We start from the raw sequence: 27,755 nt of genomic DNA, 5'->3' as shown, positions 1-27,755 counted from the left end.
TGATGTTGTGTAGGGGTTTACCCCACAGACCCGAGGTATCCACTAGGTGGCACTATTTACCCCATAGCTGGGGGCTGGGTGGTGGGCATCAGGGAATCTCCACACACCCCGGCGGGCCTGCGTACTGCACGTCTAGGTGCCAGACCTCCTCCGAGTCCCTTGTAGACCAGCCAGGGTCCAAGATGTAGCCAGTTACGAGAAGAAGGATGCTGGCGTCATGGGAAATGTTTGGCGTCTGATACTGACGCACGACGCACCCTTAGCGTCTGTGTGAGACGCACCAGGCTTTCACCTGACTTTAAATTGAACACATCCGCCGCAATATGTGATGCTCAGAGAGGTAAAGGTAAAGGAAAGATCAGCAATAATGTGTATTTGAATAAAATAAAGGACGTCAGACCAAAACCTTTTAGTATGTGTACAATACCAAAACAGATGCAGAGCAGTTTCAGGCATAGTAACACAAAACGAGCAACCAATATCAACATCATTTTTAAGCCTTTTAAGATATAATTTAGCAGGGTAGAATCTATGAGTTAGTTTAAACATGACTTCTCTCACTTTATTAGTTATCAGGTGTGTTGCATTGTTCATATTTATGTCACGGATGTCTAGCTACATACTTGTTTGGTATGTTAATATACTTTTGTAGAGTTAGACTGCAGGAGCAAACATTAGACTTCCAGTCGCACTTGGTGGGGCAGGAAGAAAACTTTATTGCACATGCGCAGAAGTCATACACACACACACACATATGGATACCCGCAAGGACCAAAATAGCTGCTTATAGCGCAATAAATAATACAGTGGCTGACTGGCTGTATATGTGAGACTGCACATTATGTTCAACAGAAACACTTAATTTTGAGTCTCTTATCAGCATCAGAGCACCGGAAGGAATGGCATCAAAAACAACTGTAACCATATATTGCGTTTGTTGCCTGGCCTTTCAATGACTGGCTCAAAATTCAAAGAACATCTTACAGATTCATCTATTCTAATATTTACACCCAAATATGTAACTTGATTCTTAATTGGAATACCACATACAGATGACATTTCACATGTCTTGTGAGGTATTAATTCACATTTGTTCATGTTTAAACATAAACCGGAAGCATTGGAAAATTCTTAATAAGGTCCAAAGCACGAGGAATTTGAGTAGCATCTTTTAAGAAGAGGGCTGTATCGTCTGCCAGCTGACTGATGAAGACCTGTCTGTCCGCAACCACTACACCCTGCAAATCACTATTGGAACTGTAAGTAGCAAGAAGTTGTGCAGTGATCAAAAAGCGATAAGGGGAAATGGGACAACCTTGTCTAACTCCGCGATAACGGTTGAACTTGGAGAAGTACTATATTTTAACTTAATTGAGCTACTACCATTATTATAAAGAGTGTGATAGTTTTACAAAAGAAGTCCACGAAACCAAACTTTGATAGGGCTTTGATAGGGCAAAAGTAGTTAACGTTGATTGTTAAGTACTTGGACTTGACCTAGTAGATTGTAACATGTCTGTTGCAGAGATTAATGCACATTTTTGTAGAGCTACCAAATAGAGATGTTCCTACGATGCCATCTTGGTCCTTCCCCAACCGCCATAAAAGTTAAGATGATAAAGACGAAGTAGATGACGTGACGAGGAAACATGGAGGTGAGTGAAATTACAAATACAGAACAAGAGGAGGCATCCAAACCAACCCAAGATGGGGGAGATGAATTTGTTACTAAAAGGGTTGCAACTTTTGTTGTGTGGACATGGTTTGGATTTAGAAAACCCAACACCAAAAAGAAAACTATACTCTGCAAACTGTGTCGCATGACAGTCATTGCTGGAGGTGGACATACTTTTAACTCAAGTGTTGTCCCACTGTACTGCCCTGTATTTTTGTTCAGCCCTTCCACTCAATACCAATACTGTGGTGGTACTAGTGAGTGGAAGGGCTGAAAAAAAATTCCTGGGACCTATAAGGGGCACCAATCCCCCAACACACACACACACACACACACACACACACACACACACACACACACACACACACACACACACACACACACACACACACACATTGGTGGTTTAATTTATATAGAGAGGGCAACTAAAAGCCAGTTGAAGCTCGTGTAAGTCATAATTTGGTTTTAATCATGAATGCCATTAACTTAAATTATGTTTAAAGTATGCTTACATTAACATTTTAGATTGTCTAATTTTGGGCCATGGCAAAGTTAGTGTAGTACAATTCTAATTTCTACTGCTGTAATATTTTATTTTGATTTTTTTATAACTGTAAGCAATATTGTATGAAAACCAAGAACAACAATAAGCAAAGAAGCAGCCAACTTGTGACACAAATCTGATCTTATCTTTAGTGTACAAGCTGCTGAGTACATCTGAGTGACCGATTAGTGTATAGGATTTACTGCAATATATAATCCAGTAGAAGATAAACACTTTAAAACCTGTTCTTTTACCATGCTGGTCAGGACTTCCATCTTTAAGTTATCTGAATGAATCAGACTTGTTATTGTCTGAGACAAATGCACCAAAACAGAACCAAATGTCCTCCACCTACAAAGTAAACCTTCCTACTGACTTTCTCAAGGTCGGAAATGAAATGATCACGACACTGAAATTTTCACTGAAATCAAAGATTTGATGAAACCAAAAGGAGCACTTCCATATTCATCTTAACTAACCAACTAGCATACTGTCCACATCTACCTTCAGAAAGAAATGTAAGGTTTGCTGTTAAATGCAGACAATTTGGACACTTTGTTTGTGAAACTAGACTCCATAGTTCACAATACTGGATATACTCCAAAACCAGGACAAACCCATTTGAATGATTATGACCGTCTCTTAAACGCATCCTAATCAGATGCCGAACCACCTCAACTGGCTCCTTTCAACGCGAAGGAGCAGCGGCTCTACTCCGCGCTCCTTCCGGAAGTCCGAGCTCCTCACCCTATCTCTAAGGCTGTGCCCAGACACCCTACGGAGGAAACTAATTTCAGCCACTTGTATAAGTGATCTCACCCTTTCAGTCACTACCCAAAGCTCATGACCATAGGTAAGGGTTGGAATGAGGATTGACTGGTAAACTGAGAGTTTTGCCTTCCGGCTCATCTTCCTCTTCACCACAACGGTCCGGTACAATGTCCACATTACTACTGATGGCGCACCAATACGCCTGTCAATCACCCTCTCCATCCTACCCTCACTCGTGAACAAGACCCCGAGATACTTGAACTCCTTCACTTGAGTCAACAACTCATCCCAACCCGGAGGGAGCAACCCACCATTTTCCGGTAGAGAACCATGGCCTCAGACTTGGAGGTTCTGACTCTCATCCCAGCCATTTCACAAACCGCCCCACTGCATGCTGGAGGTCGCGTTGTGATGAAGCCAACAAAACCACATCATCTGCGAAGAGCAGAGATGCAGTTCTGAGGTTCCCAAAATGGACACACTCCTCACCTTGGCTGCGCCTTGAGATCCTGTCCATGAATATCACAAACAGAATAGGAGACAAGGGACAACCTTGGTGGGGTCCAACACCCACCGAAAACATGTTTGACTTTGTGCCGAGAATGCGGACACAGCTCTCACTTTGGTTATACAAAGACCGGATGGCTTGTTGTAACTGCCCCGGTACCCCATACTCCCTCAGTACCCCTAACAGATTTCCCCGAGGTACATGGTCGTAAGCCTTCTCCAAGTCCACAAAACACATGTAGACTGGCTGGTCAAACTCCCATGTCTCCCTGAGCACTTACGCAAGGGTAAAGAGTCGGTTCCTTGTTCCAGGGCCAGGACGGAATCCGCATTGTTCCTCCTGGATTCGAGGTTCGACAATCAGTTTGAGCCTCCTTTCCAGCACCTAGAGTACATTTTCCAAGGGTGGCTGGGCAATGTGATGCTCCGATAATTGGAGCACACCCTCCGGAATATAATCTGAGAGGGAAATTAAACTTCAAGACATTATGTGTTTGTACAAATTCAAAGAGCATGGGGATTTCAATCTGTGGGGTAAAATTGTGGAACAGTCTGACCATGGAGCTCAAACAAAGTACAAACATTACACAGTTCAAGAAGAAGTACTAAGGTCTGATTATCAAGAGATATAGGGATGATGAAGAGTTGTGTTAATGTAGAGGGCTGGAAAATATTGGGTTATAACAACAGACACTCTTCTATTTTATTTTTTACTTTCCTTTCTTAATTTATGTTTATTTACTTATAGTGAGGGAAAGTTAGCAGGAATTTGACCAATCTGGGAAGTAAAGTGTTACCAATAAATTTCTTCACCAATGTGTATCTTAAGGTGTGTAGTAACATGTATTACAATGTTGAAATTCAACTCCCGGGGGTAACCCCCGAAAAAATTGCTCAAAGTCAGGGTACCGATAACAGATTTTCGAAAATTGAAAAAAGCTTAAATTGGACTTAACTTACGTTTGAGGGGTCAAACTAGCAATTTGTCATTATTCTAAGTTGATTGCAAGCATTTATTTTTCACCAAGACCCTGGCAGAAAAATATTCACATCCACTTTCCCACTCATCATCCCCCCCCATGCCGTAGAGGGCACCCGACATGTTGAAGCCATTTACATCCTTTTTCTCTATTGATCACGGGCTGACTGAATATACTGCTTTCAACACCTGATACGTACGTATTCTCAACATTTTTTCTAACGATGTGAACCCACCTCTGCTCAAGTGCTTCTTCTGTGAAGGCCTGGAAATGCCAGGTGAGAGGCTTTTGCAAGGAACTTCTAAAGGCTACGCTACTTTATTGAAACATGCAGAAGCCATGGAAAATGCTACAATTTTGGAGCGTATGAAGAAGGATGAAAATGAAGGAAGACTTAGATACCACATAAAGTGTAAAGATTATTTGTACAACAAGTTTGTCAAGGTCACCAAGACATCAGCTCAAGCATCAAAGGCAGAGGAAGAGACAGCAAAGCTGAAGCGAAGGCGCACTTGCTCTGAGTTCAGTGCATCAACTGCATGCACCTCTTCAAGTTCACGGTCCGTTCAGCTTCTGTACAAGAATGTATGCATTCTTTGCAACCAACCCGCTCATCTCTAAGAACATAAACCAGCAGACGCTAGAAAGAAATATAGAGTGCCTGATAATGTGACTGCAGATAGACTAAAGGCAAGCTTGCTGAAGATAGCAAGGAGTCGTGGAGATGACTGGGGCACAGAAGTCCTTGGACGTCTGGAAGGGATCAATGACTTAGTAGCAGAAGAAACCTTGTATCATTTGCTCTGCAAACTTCTTTTTGAAAAGGGTAGGCCTTACTCCAAGACTGCAGATGAAGGACCAAGGAAGAGAGGACAAAAGAAAATAGATGATGAGTGAGAGGTTGTTTTTATTGAATTATGTGAATGGCTAGACACAGAACTCAAGCATGGGGTGATGACGCTTGACCAAGTCCACGAAAAGATGCAGCAGTTTGATCAGTCACCCGATAAGAGCCTGTCTTATTCAAAGAAATGGCTAAGGATGAAACTCCAAGAGAAATATCATGACACACTGTACTTCACATCACAGTCGAAAAGGTCAGATGTACTCTGCCTCAAAGATAACACAAGCAACATTCTGCGAGAGCATCATGCTAATCTTCAGCAAGGAGATGAGAAGACACAAATCATAAAGACAGCACTAAAGTTCATATGCAACGACATCGCCATGATTAATCTAGATCCAAAGTCATACCCCACTGCATACAGTATGGCTGATATCCAGAGTCAGCTGGCACTTGTTCCTGAGAGCCTCCAGATGTTCTTGAGACCAATAGTGAAGACCGATGAAAGAGTAGCTGTTTGGGGGCAGAACTTTATCAAGGCTCATCGGCCTCGATCAGGAGTATTGCCATACGAAATGGGGCTTGCCATACAACTTGATCATAGATTTGGGTCAAAATGGATGATCGACAAGTTACACCGGCTAGGATACACTGAGTCTTACTCAGAGACACAAAACTACAAATACTGCTTCCTCAATGACAGGAATGGAGATGGCATCCCAGATACATCTGGCACACTTGATACCATTGTAGAAGAAACTGATGACCAGATCAATGATGAGGCTGCGATTGATGCCGCACTTGAGGATCCAACGGTTCCGACCGCCAGTGAAAGTGACAATCAGCTGGTCTCCATGGAGGTTGCGGAAGCAAACAATGCAGTCACTCAGTTCGTTGGGGACAATATAGATTTAAACATTGTCTCTGTCAGTGGAAACACCCCGTTTCATTCAATGGGTTGGATCAAAGTCACTTCTCCAGCACCACCTTTGCCAGATCCGCAAATTATAGCTGCTGTCCACAGGGTGAAATTAAAGTCACATGAGAAAGCTAAAATCCTGAAAGGAGCTCAAGTGAAGATACTCCCATTCACCAGCAGGAAACATAAAGGAATCAGCTCCATCACGCTTCTCTCCATTGCTGAGCTCTCCTCTTCTGTGATGCACAACCAGCCTCTCCTCACACCAGGTGATACACTCTGGGCAGCAGGGTGGGTGATTAAAGCTCAACATCCTGACTTCCCACACCCCAACTGGAATGGCTGGATGAAGAGTATCCATGCAGACAATGTTAAACAGAGCACACAGATTGATTACCTCCCAGTCATTAAAGGTGACCCTAATGACCACAACACCATCTTCACCACACTCAAAGAGTGCATGTGACTCTCTGCAGACTGGGTCACTATTGTGACGTTTGACCTTCCAATCTGGCTGAAGGCTGTGGACATCATAAAGCAGGCCAATCTACCTGTCATGCCGAGGCTGGGCGGATTTCACCTGCTGAAGTCCTATCTTGGATCCATAGGTAATATCATGGAAGATTCTGGATTACTAGAAGTGGTCCAGCTGATTTATCCAGGAAGCACGACAGCCAGCCACATCTTGGATGGAGGGTGTTTTGACAAGGCAATCCGTGCTCACCTCGTCATTGATGCAGCCATCTATCAACACACCATGAAACATATCTTCAACGAGGATGAGCTTGGTGAAATGAGGACCTTAATTAAGAAGGTTGCTGATGGGAAGATGGGAGCCAGACACACAGATTCACGAGCGGCACTGTTTGAGCAGAGGTTTGAAGAAAAGTTCAAAAGACTTGCTGAAGGAGGAAGAACCCCTACACTGTGGGTGCAGTACCACCACATGGTAGATGTGATCAAGATCTTCATCCGGACTGAGCGGCTTGCAGACTACAATGGACACCTGTCCTGCATTGCTACCAAGACGCTGGACATCTTTGCTGCTGCGGGCCATCATCAATATGCCAAAGGCGCACGGCTGTACTGTCAACTTATGAAGGAACTTGAAATTTTGCTTACAAAGAGACCTTTGAAAGTTTCACTGCCCATGGAAACCATGTTGTACGTTACTCAAGCCATGATTGGTCTGGCACCTGGTGTGACATCTGCATCGAGCAAACATTAATGAAGGCAGCCAAATCAGAAGGTGGACTGAGCAGAGGGAGGATGAGAAACAGTAATTCAAGCCACAAGTGCTGGGTGCTCACCCTAAGTCACTTCTCCAGTGTCAACCAGCTCATGGAAGAAAATGTAAAGAGACATGCACCACTCCACAGAGACCTTGGCAAAACACAGATGAAGCTGGATGCTGAAGCAATTGAACTTGCCCTTCAATGGTTTGAAGAGAACAACCCATTCGACCACGATCGAGACAAGAATATGCTTGTATCTTTCTTTACAGGATTCACAAGCACGGGGGATGACTCAGTCAATGCGGAGAGAGCAGCTGAAGAAGGTAGAGAGATGCAGATAAAGCTGGATGGACAGTCAGCAACATCAACCATGGAGGTGAAGTCAAATGTACAAGCCCTGTCATCACTCAGAAAGATTCCCAAGATCAACGAGAAGAAGATTCATCTTGACTCCATCAAGTTGTTCAACCAACTGATCATTTTTGCTCAACGGGATATGACAGTTGAGACAAGCTTGGCGTATGAGCTAACTCCCGTCCCATTGTTCCTTTTCAGCAACAAAGATCACAAAATGAACAAGGCAAACAAGGCAGGGTTTTCCAAAACTAGCCTGAAGGAGTTGACTGATCCACTTGAACTCACTAACCAACCCTGTTCCACTTAGGTGGTTGATGGAGGATGGCTTCTCTACATGGTGAAGTGGGAACAAGGCCAGACTTGGCAGGAGATTGCCAACAGTTACCTAAGGTACGTGCAGTGTCTTGGCTATAACTCTCAAAGGATCATTGTAGTCTTTGATGGCTATAACAGATCACCAAAAGATCATGACCACATCCGACGTAGCAAGAAATCATGCTGTGATCTCCAGATTCAACCAGATATGATGCACTGGACACCAAGAGCAAAGTTCTTGGACAACATCCATAACAAGAGTGAACTCATTCACCTCCTCTCCTCAACGTTCAGAAAACTTAACATCACTGTGGAGCAGACTGACAATGATGCTGACACTTCGATTGTGAGAGAGGCATTGGTTGCTGCTAAAGATGGCTCTGCTGAGGTCAGTAGTTTGTGTAGAAATTTAACTTTCATTTGCTTAACTACTTTAAAATAAGAGTTTTGATTTTTTAAAATATTTTCACATGCTCTCTTTACAGTTGCGAGCAGAAGACGCAGACGTGCTGGTAATGCTGGTGCACCATAGCTCAAGCACCAACCACCCACTCTTCTTAACCACATCCAAGGGCTCTTATGATGTCAGGAAGATCCGCGAAGCTCTCTCAGAAAGAAAGAGACGCTACCTGCTCTTTTGTCATGCATTCACTGGGTGTGATACAGTTTCTGCTATTTCTGGCCATGGGAAAACAACTCTGTTTGACAGGTAATAATAGTAGGCCTATAATAATAAAAGTAATCGTATTTTAGTGAAATATTTGTATATTGAAATATCTTTAGAAAACCTTGAAATGCACTTTTTCAGGTTTTGTGCAGGGGACATTGATAAACATATGGGCATTTTCACGGACATTCATGCTACCAAGGGTGCAGTGGTTCAGGCTGGAACTGCGATCTTCCAATATATTTACAATGGACCAGGTACTACTCTGGGTGACATTCGGTACACCATGTTCTCACGGAAGGCAGCGGCTGGGCTGATAAACCAGAGACTTGACCTCCAACAGAGGGTGCAGCTGCACAGCATTCTCTCCGTGCCTACCTACAGACCCGGGACTGGATTCTTCTACAGAGCATGTCTCTGGACCCCAGTGACTATGGATGGACATTCGGTGTTCATGGTTATGAGCCAGTTCCAACACTAGATCCGATGGCTCCTGAGGAGCTCCTCCAGTTCACAACCTGTAATTGTAATGGAGATTGCAGCAACAGGCGATGCAGCTGCAAGAAGAACGGTGTCAAGTGCATCTCAGCATGTGGAGTTCGTAAAGGCATTACATGCAAGAATGGTATTCATGATGGTCTTGAAGAAGACTCAGACATTGACTTGTGAAGCATTTGACATGGATTTTCTCTGACTATTGCAACTATTGTAATAAATGCAAAAAAAATATATGCAAAAGTTGGCATGGCAGTTATTCCACTAAGGAGTAAATCTAGAGAAAATTAAATGCCAGCAATCAACTCAGAATCATGAAAAAAAAAGTAAGTTTCTACAGCATTGCTGTGATTTGTTATGATAAAAAATGATTTATCTAAATCTTTTTCAAAAAATCACCCTCCCTCGGACTCCCCCCTCCCCCACTTCCTCTCTATTTTACTGCAATATTTTCAAAACAAAAAATGAAAATAAAAGAATAGATGAATTAAAGAACAAGGGTCTCTCACTGGGAGGGGGTGGATGGAAAGGGCCTTAAGAACGGGATAAAAAAAATAAAAAGAATAAAAAATAAAAAATCTTAAAAATCATAAAAAAATCACACGAGTGAGTTAGAGACTTACCCCAAGAGACTTTTTTGTTCAGAAGATTATGTACAAAAATGTTTTGGTAGCTTTTTACCTAACCCGGAAGTTTTTTTTTTTAAATACTGGTGTCAATACCCCAACTTTGATCAGGTTTTTTCAGGGTTTCCCCATGGAGTTGAATTTCAACAATTTAATGCATGTTATTACACACCTCTATGAACACATTCATGAAGAAATTTCTTGGTAATGCTTTACCTCCCAGATTTTCCTAACTTTCCCTCACTATTACCAGATTCATTTTCACTATCAGCTGATTACACCGGCACATTGAGTTTAGGTGTTATTACACAGTTAGTCCTGTAGATGGGGGACTACGCCCACAAATGAAAGGTCTCTGGTCTCTGTGTAGCTGTAGTTTAAGTTGTGTTAACAGAATGTTGAGTGTGTTGGAGGCATTATTTTGATTGTTAGATTGCTGGTTGGCATACTGCTGTGCAGCTGGCTGGGCTCCGTTTTCTCAGTGGCCGGCGTGGGGCGGCATGTGGCCAGCGGAGGTGCAGCATGCATCACCTGAATTTTGGTGGCGTTTAGCTCAGTAGGAGACACGTACTACTATGTTTATGTGTGTGATTACCTTCTAATGCGTTTGTGTGTTCAGTTAAGTAACTGTCATGATAAAGGAGAGACCAATGGCTACTAATGTTTTGCACGATGTGTTGGTTTATTTTCAATGTATTTGGGTTTGATGGTTTAGGATTGTGTTTGCTGATTGGTGGACCTTTCTCATGGATACTTGCCTGTAGTGTTTGACTTTACCTGTTTAACACTAGAACGACCGGGATTTCACTCCTACCTAAAACCACCATGGGCGGTCAAAATGATGGCCAGTTTTTAAACTCTTTATTCTGTCAAGATAAATATCCAACTGAGATATTAATGCGTTAGATATGTTAGTATGTCAGTTAGGAATATTTACTGGATACCGATGATTTTTTTTAATGAAGAAAGGATCTCTCTCTCTCTCTGTATATATATATATATATATATATATATATATATATATATATGTAAATGCGTATACATATACATACATATATATATATATATACACACACACACACACACACACACACACATATATATATATATATACATATATCTATCCGCTTACTGTCCACAATAGTGGAAGCATTATATCCACCAAACATGGAGCATAAACCCCTCTTAGAATACATACAAGCAGTGGACAGAAGCAGCCAAAGCAGAAACATGATACTGAGCATTAAAGATGGGTAATGTCTCAAGTTACTGTAAATAGCATGGGGTGTTGTGTCTTTTTGTTGCTGTACACTCAGACAGTAGTGGGGAGGAATATGTCCCACATGACACTAAGACAACTTTTTGAGGAAGTAAGATGTCAGTCAGTAATGTTAGCAAAGGGGACTTAACACATAGTATTTACTGTGAAGGAAACACCTGCTGTCAACATTACTTTGGCTGAATATTAATATTTGCTGGAGAAGAGAAGTACACTAGAAAAAAAACCTGATCTCATCATTTATGTAACAATACTAAGTACACATGAGTTATGTATTTCTGTGGAGCATTTTACTAGTTGGTATATACAGTACAAAACACCTTGTAGTTCCTCTGCTTTGCTGCTCAGGACATCCACCTGTCAGTTATTTGAGTTAAGCAGGTGTTTTATTGTGCAAGACGGACACATCAAAACAGCCCAAATGTACTCCACATACAACGTAATCCTTCACATTCACTTTCTCAAGCTGGAATTAAAATGATCCAGCAATCCAGTCTTTCACTGAAATCTAAGACTGACACAAAGAACATGTCCACTTCTGTATTTGTGTCAGGTCACCAAGTTGTTATTCAAATCTATCTTGAGAAAGAAATGTAAGGTTTTGCTGTGTGTGTTCAGGGAAGATTATTAGAAAACAAGCAATCAAGCTCTATTCATATTTACATAAGTCTAGTGACTATTCCTGGAACACTTTAGTATGTAGGTGTCCTATTCTATGCAAAGTATACTTCCTTGTTAGTCCACTATAAGAAGTTCATACCAGGCTCTTAGTTGGACCAGAAGAAGAGCAGCTCCCAGCAGTTCAACTTCAACACAAATCATGTTGTCTGTAGCTCTGCTGCTGCTGCTGCTGGCAGCTGGATCCTGTGAGTCTCTTTGAGGGAGAAACATTCAGGACCACAAAGCTTCTTCTGTTTATCCTTTCTGCACTGAGGCACAAAGTTGAGTTTTCAACTTTTTTCTCTCTCTTCTACAGGTGTGAACAGTGAGCAGTTGAATCAACCAGCATCTCTGACTGTCCAGCCAGGACAACCACTGACCATCACCTGTCAGGTCTCTTATTCTGTTAGTAGCTATTACACAGGCTGGATCAGACAGCCTGCAGGAAAAGGACTGGAGTGGATTGGATGGATATATACTGGGGGCACATACTACAAAGAGTCACTAAAAAACAAGTTCAGTATCTCTTTAGCAGCTTCCAGTAAGACAGCGACTCTAACAGGACAGAATATGCAGCCTGAAGACTCAGCTGTGTATTATTGTGCCAGAGACACACAGTAACACAAACCACTGGTAGACCTGTACAAAAACCCTCTCTGTCCCTGAACAGTTAAGAGATGATCCACCAGATGACACAACCTCAACTCACTAAAAACTTCAACCACTGTTTCCTGATGAAACACAAAAACACCCTTTGAATAAATGTAAAAGGAAAACTGGAAGGAAAATAGCATTCTATTGAGAGTATCTAAATAAATCTATTTATGAAGAAACATCTATATATTTACTAATCTTATCCAGATTTACATCTCAATCTTGTGCAAATAAATGGATGCCACATTGGGAACATAAGAAACTTTATATTTTGCTCTACATTATGTATTTATGTTGTTTGGAAATCATAAAATAGACAACAAAGTAAAAGTAGGGATAGAAAATTTCCCACTTGAAAGAGTATATGAAAATAAATGTCTAGGTGTGATACTAGACCACAACATCTGCTGGAAGCCTCACATAACATATGTGTGAGCAAAGCTGGCAAGGAGCATTGCAGTCATGAGAATAGCAAGACACATTCTGGATCATAAGTCATTGTACACTCTGTATTGTTCATTTATTTTACCATACCTGATCTACTGTGTGGAGGTATGGGGTAACACCTACAACACCAACCTACAACCATTATGTACACTACAAAAAAGAGCCATAAGGATAGTTAATAAGGTAGGATATCGTGAACACACCAACAAGCTATTTTTAAAGTCAAGTGCCTTGAAGTTCAGGGATTTAGTAGAATTTAACACAACACAAATAATGTTCAAAGCAAGAAACAATCTACTACCGTGTAATATACAACAAATATTCTCAGATAGAGAAGGGGAATATAATTGAATCTCATCTCATCTTCACCCACTTCTCCGGGGTTGGGTTGCGGTGGCAGCAAGGTAAGTAGGGCACTCCATATGTCCCTCTCCCCAGCAACGCCCTCCAGGTCCTCCTGGGGGATACCAAGACTTTCCCAGGCCAAATTGGACATGTCGTCCCTCCAGCGAGTTCTGGGTCTACCCCAGGGTCTCCTCCCAGTTGGCGAGCCCGGAAAACCTCCAAAGGAAGGCGTCCAGGCGGCATCCTAATCAGATGCCCGAACCACTTCAGCTGGCTCCTTTCGACACGAAGGAGCAGCGGCTCTACTCCGAGCTCCTTCCGGATGTCTGAGCTCCTCACACAATCTATAAGGCTGTGCCCAGACACCATACGGAGCAAACAAATTTCAGCCACTTGTATCTACGATCTCACCCTTTCGGTCACTACATAAAGCTTGTGACAGTAGGTGAGGGTTGGAACAAAGTTTGACTGGTAAACGGAGAGCTTTGCCTTCCAGCTCAGGTCCCTCTACAACACAACAGTCCAGTACAACGTCCGTATTACTACTGATGCTGCACCAAACCGCCTGTCAATCTCCCTCTCCATCCTACCCTCACTCGTGAACAAGACCCCGAGATACTTGAACTCCTTCACTTGAGGCAACAACTCATCCCCAACACAGAGGGAGCAACCCACCATTTTCTGGTTGAGAACCATGGCCTCAGACTTGGAGGTGCTGACTCTCATCCCGGCCATTTCACAATCAGCTACAAACCGCCCCAGTGCGTGCTGGCGGTCGCGTTCTAATAAAGCCAACAAAACCACATCATCTGCGAAGAGCAGAGATGCAATTCTAAGGCTCCAAAAACGGACACACTCCTCACCTTGGCTGTGCCTTGAGATCCTGTCCATCAATGTATCAAACAGAATTGGAGACAAGGGACAACCTTGGCGGAGTCCGACACCCACGAAAACATGTTTGACATGCTGAGAATACGGACACAGCTCTCACTTTGGTTATAAAAAGACCGGATGGCTTGTAGCAACTGCCCCAGTACCCCATTCTCCCGCAGTACCCCTAACAGAGTGCCCCGGGGTACATGCTTGTAAGCCTTCTCCAAGGCCATAAAACACTTGTAGACTGGGTGGTCAACCTCCCATGCCTCCCTGAGCACTTCCGCAAGGGTAAAGAGTTGGCCCCTTGTTCCACGGCCAGGACGGGATCCGCATTTTTCCTCCTGGATCCAAGGTTCGACAATCGGTTCGAGCCTCCTTTCCAGCACCCTAGAGTAAACTTCCCAGGGAGGCTGAGCAATGTGATACCCCGATAATTGGAGCACACCCTCCGGAATATCATTTGGGAGTGAAATTAAACTTCAAGAAATTACGTGTTCGTACAACTTTGAAGGGCATGGGGATTTCAATCTGTGGGGTAAAATTGTGGAACAGTCTGACCATGGAGCTCAAACAAAGTACAAACATTACACAGTTCAAGAAGAAGTACTAAGGTCTGATTATCAAGAAATACAGGGATGACGAAAAGCTGTGTTATTGTAGAGGACTGGAAAATATTGGGTTGTAAAAACAGACACCCTTCTCCATCATTTTTTTTAAATTTTCCTAATTTATGTTTGTTTACTAACCAGATTCAGTTTCACTATCCACTGATTAGACCTGCACATTGAGTTTAGGCGCTATTACACAGTAAATGCTATAGATGGGGGACTACGCCCACAAATGAAAGGTCTCTGGTCTCTGTGTAGCTGTAGTTTAAGTTGTATTAACAGAATGTTGAGTGTTTTGGAGGCATTATTTTGATTGTTAGATTGCTGGTTGGCATACTGCTGTGCAGCTGGCTGGGCTCCTTTTTCTCAGTGGCCGGCGTGGGGTGGCATGTGGCCAGCGGAGGTGCAGCATGCATCACCTGAATTTTGGTGGCGTTTAGCTCAGTAGGAGACACGTACTAATATGTTTATGTGTGTGATTAACTTCTAATGTGTTTGTGTGTTCAGTTAAGTAACTGTCATGATAAAGGAGAGACCAGTGGCTACTAATGTTTTGCACGATGTGTTGGTTTATTTTCAATGCATTTGGGTTTGATGGTTTAGGATTGTGTTTGCTGATTGGTGGACCTTTCTCATGGATACTTGCCTGTAGTGTTTGACTTTACCTGTTTAACACTAGAACGACCGGGATTTCACTCCTACCTAAAACCACCATGGGCGGTCAAAATGACGGCCAGTTTTTAAACTCTATATTCTGTCAAGATAAATACCCAACTGAGATATTAATGCGTTAGATATGTTAGTATGTCTGTTAGGAATATTTACTGGATACCAATGAAAATGTGTTTTGTTTTGTTTTGTTTTTCAAAGAAAGGATCTCTCTATATATCCGCTTACTGTCCACAATAGTGGAAGCATTATATCCACCAAACATGGAGCATAAACCCCTCTTAGAATACATACAAGCAGTGGACAGAAGCAGCCAAAGCAGAAACATGATACTGAGCATTAAAGATGGGTAATGTCTCAAGTTACTGTAAATAGCATGGGGTGTTGTGTCTTTTTGTTGCTGTACACTCAGACAGTAGTGGGGAGGAATATGTCCCACATGACACTAAGACAACTTTTTGAGGAAGTAAGATGTCAGTCAGTAATGTTAGCAAAGGGGACTTAACACATAGTATTTACTGTGAAGGAAACACCTGCTGTCAACATTAATTTGGGTGAATATGAATATTTGCTGGAGAAGAGAAGTACACTGGAAAATAGCAGAAAATAACTGTCGATAACACCATGGGCTAAAAGGGACCAAAGTAAAATAAGTGCTGGTTCTATTGCATGAAGGCAAGAACAAAAAAGATGACTAAAAAGAGTCTCGTTGATCAGCAAAACCTGATCTTATCATTTATGTAACAATACTAAGTACACATGAGTTATGTATTTCTGTGGAGCATTTTACTAGTTGGTATATACAGTACAAAACACCTTGTAGTTCCTCTGCTTTGCTGCTCAGGACATCCACCTGTCAGTTATTTGAGTGAAGCAGGTGTTTTATTGTGCAAGACGGACACATCAAAACAGCCCAAATGTACTCCACATACAAAGTAATCCTTCGCATTCACTTTCTCAAGCTGGAATTAAAATGATCCAGCAATCCAGTCTTTCACTGAAATCTAAGACTGGCACAAAGAACATGTCCACTTCTGTATTTGTGTCAGGTCACCAAGTTGTTATTCAAATCTCTCTTGAGAAAGAAATGTAAGGTTTTGCTGTGTGTGTTCAGGGAAGATTATTAGAAAACAAGCAATCAAGCTCTATTCATATTTACATAAGACTAGTGACTATTCCTGGAACACTTTAGTATGTAGGTGTCCTATTCTATGCAAAGTATACTTCCTTGTTAGTCCACTATAAGAAGTTCATACCAGGCTCTTAGTTGGACCAGAAGAAGAGCAGCTCCCAGCAGTTCAACTTCAACACAAACCATGTTGTCTGTAGCTCTGCTGCTGCTGCTGCTGGCAGCTGGATCCTGTGAGTCTCTTTGAGGGAGAAACATTCAGGACCACAAAGCTTCTTCTGTTTATCCTTTCTGCACTGAGGCACAAAGTTGAGTTTTCAACTTTTTTCTCTCTCTTCTACAGGTGTGAACAGTGAGCAGTTGAATCAACCAGCATCTCTGACTGTCCAGCAGGGACAACCACTGACCATCACCTGTCAGGTCTCTTATTCTGTTAGTAGCTATTACACAGGCTGGATCAGACAGCCTGCAGGAAAAGGACTGGAGTGGATTGGAATGAAAGATACTAGCAGCACATACTACAAAGAGTCACTAAAAAACAAGTTCAGTATCTCTTTAGAAGCTTCCAGTAAGACAGTGACTCTAAAAGGACAGAATATGCAGCCTGAAGACTCAGCTGTGTATTATTGTGCCCGATACACACAGTAACACAAACCACTGGTAGACCTGTACAAAAACCCTCTCTGTCCCTGAACAGTTAAGAGATGATCCACCAGATGACACAACCTCAACTCACTAAAAACTTCAACCACTGTTTCCTGATGAAACACAAAAACACCCTTTGAATAAATGTAAAAGTAAAAAAGTGGAGGGAAAATAGCATTCTATTGAGAGCATCTAAATAAATCTATTTATGGAGAAATATCTAAAGGTTTCCAAATCTTATCCAAATTTACATCTCATTCTTCTCCAAATAAATGGGTGCCATATTAGGACTATAAGTAACTTTATATTTTAATAATAATACCACTAAGTTAAACTTCTATAGCGCTTCTCTAACACTCAAAGTGGCTTTACAATAAACGGGGTGAAAGAAGACAACAGATAAACACAACAGACATACAGGGGTGGAGGGGAAGGGGGGCTACGAGAGGGAGAAGCAGCAGCCACACACGGCGGCAGCAGTACTCTCCCACTTAAACACTCACAAAAGGGCAAGAAAAACAAAAAACCACAGCAGTGTAGACGTTGATGTTGTGTAGGGGTTTACCCCACAGACCCGAGGTATCCACTAGGTGGCACTATTTACCCCATAGCTGGGGGCTGGGTGGTGGGCATCAGGGGATAGCCACACACCCCGGTGTGCCTGCGTACCGCACGTGTAGGGCTCAGACCTCCTCCGAGTCCCTTGTAGACCAGCCAGGGTCCAAGATGTAGCCAGTTACGAGAAGAAGGATGCTGGCGTCATGGGAAATGTTTGGCGTCTGATACTGACGCACGACGCACCCTTAGCGTCTGTGTGAGACGCACCAGGCTTTCACCTGACTTTAAACTGAACACATCCGCCGCAATATGTGATGCTCAGAGAGGTAAAGGTAAAGGAAAGATCAGCAATAATGTGTATTTGAATAAAATAAAGGACGTCAGACCAAAACTTTTTAGTATGTGTACAATACCAAAACAGATGCAGAGCAGTTTCAGGCATAGTAACACAAAACGAGCAACCAATATCAACATCATTTTTAAGCCTTTTAAGATATAACTTAGCAGGGTAGAATCTATGAGTCCGTTTAAACGTGATTTCTCTCACTTTATTAGTTAACAATTATTTGAGAAGTCCAAACTCTTTTCCAAGGAATGTTCTCCACATTTTTTTCCCACAAGAATTTTACATAAGGTACTGATACTATATGTCTTTGGAATGAAGCTCTAATACATCTATTTCTACTTTTATGATAATTTGAAAAACAGTTTACTGATTACAGATCCATCCAGCTCTATAGAGGGAACAACAGAAACTCTTAATTTTGAGTCTCTTATCAGCATCAGAGCACCGGAAGGAATGGCATCAAAAACAACAGCATACTCCTGTGGAGCTACTGGGATTTTAAATTTTGATAAAAATTAATTCAGCAAGTGACCTTCTGAGTTAAGCAGTTCACCCACCAACCTAATATCATTGTTAAACCAGTTTCCAAAGAATAATGAGTGATTTTTATAAACGATATTCCTGTTGTTCCATATAAAGTATTTACGAGGAGAGAAGTTGTGTTTATGTAGGAGAGACCAAGCCAACAGAGATTGCTTATGAAAGTTTGATCATTTTACGGGTATTTTAAGAATATCATAATTGCATTGTAGAACAAATTTCAGGCCACCTATTATAGAAAAAAATATAATTAGGGATGAAATTCCATAAGGAAGCGGTGTTTTTCACGAACTGTCTTATATAATTACTCTTAAATGTATTGTTTAATGTTGTAAAATCCAAAATGTTTAATCCTCCACAACCAGTAGTATTCATAATAAAAGTTCAAAATGTGTCTTGTTATTCAAACAAAAGGTTATCAATATTTTTTGCAGTTGAATTCTCAACAGGGAAGGAAAGAGCGACATAAGTTAGTCTTGAAATGCCTTCAGCTTTTGAAAGAAGACGTCTCCCTCTTAATGATAGCTCTCTCTGTAACCATATATTACATTTTTTTGCCTGGCCTTTCAATGACTGGCTTGAAATTCAAAGAACATCTTACAGATTCATCTATTCTAATATTTACACCCAAATATGTAACTTGATTCTTAATTGGAATACCACATACAGATGACATTTCACATGTCTTGTGAGGCATTAATTCACATTTGTTCATGTTTAAACATAAACCGGATGCATTGGACAATTCTTAATAAGGTCCAAAGCACGAGGAATTTGAGTAGCATCTTTTAAGAAGATGGCTGTATCGTCTGCCAGCTGACTGATGAAGACCTGTCTGTCCGCAACCACTACACCCTGCAAATCACTATTGGAACTGTAAGTAGCAAGAAGTTGTGCAGTGATCAAAAAGCGATAAGGGGAAATGGGACCACCTTGTCTAACTCCGCGATAAAGGTTGAACTTGGAGAAGTACTATATTTTAACTTAATTGAGCTACTACCATTATTATAAAGAGTTTGATAGTTTTACAAAAGAAGTCCACAAAACCAAACTTTGATAGGGCTTTGATAGGGCAAAAGTAGTTAACGTTGATTGTTAAGTACTTGGACTTGACCTAGTAGATTGTAACATGTCTGTTGCAGAGATTAATGCACATTTTTTTGGAGCTACCAAATAGAGATGTTCCTACGATGCTATCTTGGTCCTTCCCCAACCGCCATAAAAGTTAAGATGATAAAGACGAAGTAGATGACGCGACGAGGAGACATGGAGGTGAGTGAAATTACAAATACAGAACAAGAGGAGGCATCCAAACCAACCCAAGATGGGGGAGATGAATTTGTTACTAAAAGGGTTGCAACTTCTGTTGTGTGGACATGGTTTGGATTTAGAAAACCCAACACCAAACAGAAAACTATATTCTGCAAACTGTGTCGCATGACAGTCATTGCTGGAGGTGGACATACTTTTAACTCAAGTGTTGTCCCACTGTACTGCCCTGTATTTTTTGGTACTAGTGAGTGGAAGGGCTGAACAAAAATACCTGGGACCTATAAGGGGCACCAATCCCCCAACACACACACACAGACACACACACATTGGTGATTTAATTTATAAAGAGAGGGCAACTAAAAGAGCCAGTTGAAGCTCGTGTAAGTCGTAATTTGGTTTTAATTATGAATGCCATTAACTTAAATTATCCTTAAAGTATGCTTACATTAACATTTTAGATTGTCTAATTTTGGGCCATGGCAAAGTTAGTGTAGTACAATTCTAATTTCTAATGCTCTAATATTTTATTTTGATTTTTTATAACTGTAAGCAATATTGTATGAAAACCAAGAACAACAATAAGCAAAGAAGCAGCCAACTTGTGACACAAATCTGATCTTATCTTTTGTGTACAAGTTGCTGAGTACATCTGAGTGACCGATTAGTGTATAGGATTTCCTGCAATATATAATCCAGTAGAAGATAAACAAAAACACTTTAAAACCTGTTCTTTTACCATGGTGGTCAGGACCTCCACCTTTAAGTTATCTGAATGAATCAGACTTGTTATTGTCTGAGACAAATGCACCAAAACAGCCCAAATGTCCTCCACCTACAAAGTAAACCTTCCTACTGACTTTTTCATGGTCGGAAATGAAATGATCGCGACAAAGAAATTTTCACCGAAATCAAAGATTTGATGAAACCAAAAGGAGCACTTCCATATTCATCTTAATTAACCAACTAGCATACTGTCCACATCTACCTTCAGAAAGAAATGTAAGGTTTGCTGTTAAATGCAGACAATTTGGACACTTTGTTTGTGAAACTAGACTCCATAGTTCACAATACTGGATATACTCCAAAACCAGGACAAACCCATTTGAAAGATTATGACCCTCTCTTAAACGTGTTTATTGATTAATCATAAAATACAGCAATTGCAATCTGTTAATATTTGTAAATAAGTACTCCACGTTCTTTGAATACATTATTGTGGCGGGGTGATTTTCTATGCAAAGTATACTTCCTTGTTAGTCCACTATAAGAAGTTCATACCAGGCTCTTAGTTGGACCAGAAGAAGAGCAGCTCCCAGCAGTTTAACTTCAACACAAACCATGTTGTCTGTAGCTCTGCTGCTGCTGCTGCTGGCAGCTGGATCCTGTGAGTCTCTTTGAGGGAGAAACATTCAGGACCACAAAGCTTCTTCTGTTTATCCTTTCTGCACTGAGGTACAAAGTTGAGTTTTCAACTTTTTTCTCTCTCTTCTACAGGTGTGAACAGTGAGCAGTTGAATCAACCAGCGTCTCTGACTGTCCAGCCAGGACAACCACTGACCATCACCTGTCAGGTCTCTTATTCTGTTAGTAGCTACTGGACAGCCTGGATCAGACAGCCTGCAGGAAAAGGACTGGAGTGGATTGGAATGATATATACTGGGGACACATCCTACAAAGAGTCACTAAAAAACAAGTTCAGTATCTCTTTAGAAGCTTCCAGTAAGACAGTGACTCTAACAGGACAGAATATGCAGCCTGAAGACTCAGCTGTGTATTATTGTGCCCGATACACACAGTAACACAAACCACTGGTAGACCTGTACAAAAACCCTCTCTGTCCCTGAACAGTTAAGATTTGATCCACCAGATGACACAACCTCAACTCACTAAAAACTTCAACCACTGTTTCCTGATGAAACACAAAAACACCCTTTGAATAAATGTAAAAGTAAAAAAGTGGAGGGAAAATAGCATTCTATTGAGAGTATCTAGATAAACCTATTTATGAAGAAATATCTAAAAATATACTAATTTTATCCGTATTTACATCTTATTAATGTTCAACTAAATGGTTGCCATATTCGGACTATAAGAAACTTTATATTTTGTTCTAGATTATGTATTTATGTTGTTTGGAAATTATAAGATAAACACCACAGTAAAAGAAGTGATCGACAATCGCCAACTAGAAAGAGTATATGAAAATAAACTCCTAGGTGTGACACTAGACCACAACATCTGCTGGAAACCTCACATTTAACCTCAATTCATTGAGAAGCACAATATGTTGACCGGTAGACAGTACAGGTTTTGACCAAACAGATCGACATCTCTGGCATTCAATGAACTAATTGAAGGAATAACTAATTGCATAGACTAAACAAGTTTGCTGAGGGAATATTTATAGAGCTAAAAAAAAATTCTTTTTGACACGAATTATCATAATAGATTAATAGACAAATCGGAAAGGTAGGGTATCAGAGGGGTGGTACAGAATTGGCTAAGAAGATATTTAAGTAATAGGCAGCAGTTTGATAGGCAAACATGAATTGTCATGCATGGCTATTACATGTGGTGTACCCCAGGGGTTGGTTTTAGGTCGAAAACTGTTCATTCTCTACTTAAGTGATATATGCAACATACCAAAAATATTAATATTTGTTTTATTTGTGAATAACACGAATATATATTTGTTCTGGTGAGAATTTACAGCAGCTTTTGGAGGTGACCACAATAGAAATGGAAAAATTAAAACTGTGGTTTGACAAAAATAAATTATCGTTAAATCTGGACAAAACATTTTTATGTGTTTTGGAAAATTATAAAATAAAAACACCAAAGTAAAGGTAGTGATAGACAATGTCCAACTAGAAAGAGTATATGAAAATAAATGTCTAGGTGTGATACTAGACCAAAAAAAAAAAGTGGAGGGAAAATAGCATTCTATTGAGAGTTCCTATATAACCCTATTCATGAAGAAATATCTAAATATCTAAAAAATTACTAATCTTAACTAGATTTGCATCTTATTCTTGTCCAAATAAAAGGTTTCCATATTGGGACTATAAGAAACTTTAAATTTTGCTCTACATTATGTATTTATGTTGTTTGGAAATTATAAAATAAAAAATACCAAAGTAAAATTAATGATAGACAATGTCCTGCTAGAAAGAGTATATGAAAATAAATGTCTAGGTGTGATACTAGACCAGAACATCTGCTGGAAACCTCACATAACATATGTGTGAGCAAAGCTGGCAAGGAGCATTGCAGTCATGAGAAAAGCAAGACACATTCTGGATCATAAGTCATTGTACACTCTGTATTGTTCATTTATTTTACCATACCTGATCTACTGTGTGGAGGTATGGGGTAACACCTACAACACCAACCTACAACCATTATGTACACTACAAAAAAGAGCAATAAGGACAGTTAATAATGTAGGATATCATGAACACACCAACAAGCTATTTTTAAAGTCAAGTGCCTTGAAGTTCAGGGATTTAGTAGAATTTAACACAACACAAATAATGTTCAAAGCAAGAAACAATCTACTACCGAGCAATGTACAACAAATATTCCCAGATAGAGAAGGGGAATATAATTTGAGAGGGAAATTAAACTTCAAGACATTATTGTTTGTACAGCTTTGAAGAGCATGGGCATTTCTATCTGTGGGGTAAAGTTGTGGAGCAGTGTGAGCATGGAACTCAAACAACGTACAAACACTACACAGTTCAAGAAGAAGCACCAAGGTGTGATTATCAAGAGATATAGGCATGATGAAGAGTTGTGCTACCTGTCTAAGTTTTACTGATCTCCAAACAGCAAACACTCCTAATAAAATGTTTATATTAGTGTATATCTGGGTTGTTTTATATCTTCCATCCATCCATCCATTATCCAAACCGTTTATCCTGCTCTCAGGGTCACGGGGATGCTGGAGTCTATCCCAGCAGTCATTGGGCGGCAGACGGGGAGACACCCTGGACAGGCCGCCAGGCCATCACACAGGGCCGACTGTTACGGCCACGGGTGTGTCCGTGTCCGTATAGTTGTGTGTTGTGTTGCCTCCTGTATCTAACCCTCCCTCTGACTCTACATCCAGGTATCCTCCAGGTGCTCCTCCTCACCTCACCAACCGGGCAACAAATCGTCCAGTTCCATCAGCTGTCCAGTGTCCCATGTAAACCCCCCCCCCCACGTGTCTTCAGGTCCCCGGCCAGCTGGTTTAGTTTGTGTGATTTTCTTTTGTGTGTTGTAGCTACTTTGTGTTTATGTCTTTGTCTCTGTAGCTACTTTGTGTTTGTAATGTCTGGCCCGTTTTCATTTAAGTTTTGCATTGTTTAAATCTTGAGTATTTTGAGTTGTGTTTAGCCTTTAATTTGTTTAGTTCTTTTGGGCAAGGGGGTCAAGGTAAGATGCCCATGAGCAAACACCCCATCACGTAGCTTACCTCTGTTAGACACACTAGGTTAGCAGTGGCTGCCACTTTTTGTCTTTAGGCTTGGTGCTTTTCAGCACTGTCGGGGGGGGGGGTACTTTTGTTAGTAGTGTATTGTTTTGGCAACCGTTCGGTTCCCTTGTCCTGTCATGGTGCTAATAAATATTTATATTTTATTATATATAAACGTTTATGTCTCATGTGTTGCACCTTCACCTCAATGTTACCCAGTACACTAATTGTTGCACCCTCATCGGACCGAGGGACATGACACACACACACACACACACACACACACACACACACACACACACACACACACACACACACACACACACACACACAATGAGGAGCGGAATATCAACACAAACACAGGAGAAAAGGTTTTAATACATTGCAGTACAGCCCCGTTACGTGCGTCGCGCACTCATTAGCAGCTGGCGAGTGTGCGACGAACGAAACAGGGCTGTACTGCAATGTATTAAAACTTTTTTTCCTGTATCTGTGTTGATATATACAGTGCTGCTTGAAAGTATGTGATCCCCTTGAGCAGTTTAGATGTTTCTGTTGTTTTACCATGATTTTCTTATTCTATCATCACCAGTTTTTATGTATGAAATGTCAGATATATGTTTATCAGTTGCATGTACTTGTTTAGTGGGACTTGTTTAAGTAGCCCAAAAACTAAATGAAACATGGAATTAGTGTATGTGCAAAAGTAAGTGAACCCCCAGCTGCACTGGTTAAGTCAAGCAGGTAACAGACTGAGGTGAAACACATTTGGGTGCTTAATTAATCATTTAAGCAGACCAATGAAATGAGACATCCTTGGGAAAGGGTTTGGCCTGCACTAATTAAAAGACAGAGGAAACCAACCAAACCACTGTGGTCCCATACAAATCAACAATGCCGAGAGCAAAGGAGATATCCGAGGGCATGAAGAAGAAGGTAGTGACAGCCCATCAGTCTGGGGAGGGATATAAGACCATCTCCAAAAGATTCCAGCTCCATCCATCTACTGTAAGACAAATAATTTACAAATGTAGGGCCTTCAACATGACAGCAACTCTGCCTAGAAGTGGACGCCCATCAAAAATATCACCCAGAAGCACCAGAAAAATAATACATCAGGTAAAGGCCAACCCACACATCACCTCTAGAGAGTTGCAGACCTCTCTGGTAGCATCTGGGACAAATGTGCATGCGTCTACAATCAGACGGGAATTGAATAGCCATGACATTCATGGGAAGGTTGCTAGAAGGAAGCCTCTGCTCTCAAAAAAGAACAAAGCTGCCCATTTCAACTTTGCCAGAGAGCACTTGGACAAACCAGAGGCCTTCTGGATGTCCATTCTCTGGACAGACGAGTCCAAAATAGAATTATTTGGTCACAATCAAAACCAACATGTTAGGAGAAAAGCCAACACTGCATATGAAGAAAAGAACCTCCTCCCAACAGTGAAGCATGGTGGTGGAAATGTGAAGGTCTGGGGCTGATTTTCTGCTTCTGGACCTGGACGGCTCCATATTATCCAAGGAACCATGAATTCTCCGGCATATCAACAAATTCTTGACCAGAATCTCCTGCCATCAGTCAGGGAGTTGAAGCTGGGACGAAAATGGATTATGCAACAAGACAATGACCCAAAGCATTCCAGCAAAACTACAAAGGAACGGCTTCAGAGAAAGAGGATTCGTACTCTGTATAGGCCCAGTCAAAGTCCGGATCTTAATCCAATTGAAATGTTGTGGTGAGACCTGAAGAAGTTGGTACATACCAGATGTCCCTCCAACGTCTCTCAACTGGCTGAGTTCTGCAAGGAGGAGTGGGCAAAAAGCCCCATAAGCAGATGCAAGAGACTGGTTAGTGGTTACAGAAGACGTTTGGTTAAAGTAATGGCTGCAAAAGGAGGAGCCACAAGCTACTAATACAAGGGTTCACATACTTTTGCACATGTTAAATTTTCAGTTTTTGTGAAATAAACTACGTTTGTTGAATTAAATAATGAAAATATATCTCTTTGTGTGTGTGTCCATTATTTGGAAGGTGTGCTTTACAAATTGGGATTTGGATGTATGTGTAATAAGCTTATTTTAATGTTTTTTACAAAAACAGTGACCATGTCTGGAGGGTTCACAAACTTTCAAGCAGCACTGTATATATGGCAGTGACTTCGGTGGCCAGCTTGGGGATGTGGAGTGGGAGATACAGGCTTTGCCTCCCGGCTGCGACGGTTCCCTCCATCGGAAGCGCTCCCCAGTCTGAAAACTAGAGTGGGGTGTAAATGCAGTGAGACTGCCACCCAGCCAACCGACCATATCCCCCATTGATAACTCTTCCCAGATCGGCAGAGTGGGCCACGCACACGGTCTCTATCTTTGCTGCTCCATTGATGGACACCACTACTGAGCCATTGTGGACAAAGGGTCCACCATCTCCATTGTGCATCCAGGGGTGCTGCCAGAGACAGAGTGGAGGCCCACCACCTGTAAAATCAGAACTGTGACTGGGGAACTAACCGGCATGCTGGGGAAGAGAGCACTGCAGGTGCAGGCAGGGAAAGCCGCAGCCAACCACGAGTTTTGGTTGGCTGAAATACAAGACCCTGCATCATCGGGCTGGACTTGCTGACTCGCTGGGGGGCTCTGGTCAATGTGTCGAGTAATGCCATTCACCTCGGCACAGAGACCTCTCTGGACGGCGCCGGAGGGCCAGGGAAGGTGGGATGTATCCACATCCAGCCAACTCCACCTGTCACCACGCCGCCGCCGTCCCCACCCCCACCCCCACTGTCACCACCACTGCCACCCAAGGTGATGACGACACTGCCCGGCCCACCAGCAATGACGACAACCCCTATTGAGGCTACCATTCCTCAGACACCCTCATCGGACACTGTTGCCGCCATCCAGGATCTGTATCAGCGGAGCAGTGAAGGGCTGGACCCTCAGCAGAGCCAACAGCTGAGAGACCTGCTCCAACAGTTCACTGAGATTTTCGCTGCACGTGAGGAGGAGTGCATCCAGACCAACCTGGTGCAGCAAACAATTGAAACTGGCACAACTCTGCCCATTAGACTGCGACCCTACCGGTTAGCGCTTGCCAAGCGTGAAGCTGCAGAGAGGATGAGTCTAGAGATGGCTGCGGCCGGGATGATAGAGCCGTCCAACCGCCCTTGGGCCGCCCCTGCCATCCTGGCCAAAAAAGAAGGATGACACCTGGAGGTTCTGTCTGGACTTTCGTCAACTGAATAATGCAACTTGTAAGGACTCCTACCCCTTGCACTGCATTGACGACGCTCTGGACCACATCGCAGGGTCACAGTGGTTCAGCTCACTTGACCT

The 27,755-nt window shown here is 41.8% G+C and overlaps 1 protein-coding gene across 1 annotated transcript in view; it reads left to right on the top strand.

The window, feature by feature from the left end:
• LOC130113247 (immunoglobulin mu heavy chain-like) overlaps nucleotides 1–27,755 on the top strand; it is a 124,929-nt gene that overhangs the window by 36,135 nt on the left and 61,039 nt on the right. The window contains exon 3 of the mRNA XM_056280815.1: nucleotides 13,259–13,279. Coding sequence (XP_056136790.1) covers nucleotides 13,259–13,279 — 21 coding nt within the window. The remainder of the gene's footprint in view (nucleotides 1–13,258; nucleotides 13,280–27,755) is intronic.

Source organism: Lampris incognitus, chromosome 5 (genome assembly GCF_029633865.1).
Source record: "Lampris incognitus isolate fLamInc1 chromosome 5, fLamInc1.hap2, whole genome shotgun sequence".
Taxonomy (NCBI): Eukaryota; Metazoa; Chordata; class Actinopteri; order Lampriformes; family Lampridae; genus Lampris; species Lampris incognitus.
Note: the sequence above shows the minus strand (reverse complement) of the source record. Positions and strands in the feature narration are given on the sequence as shown.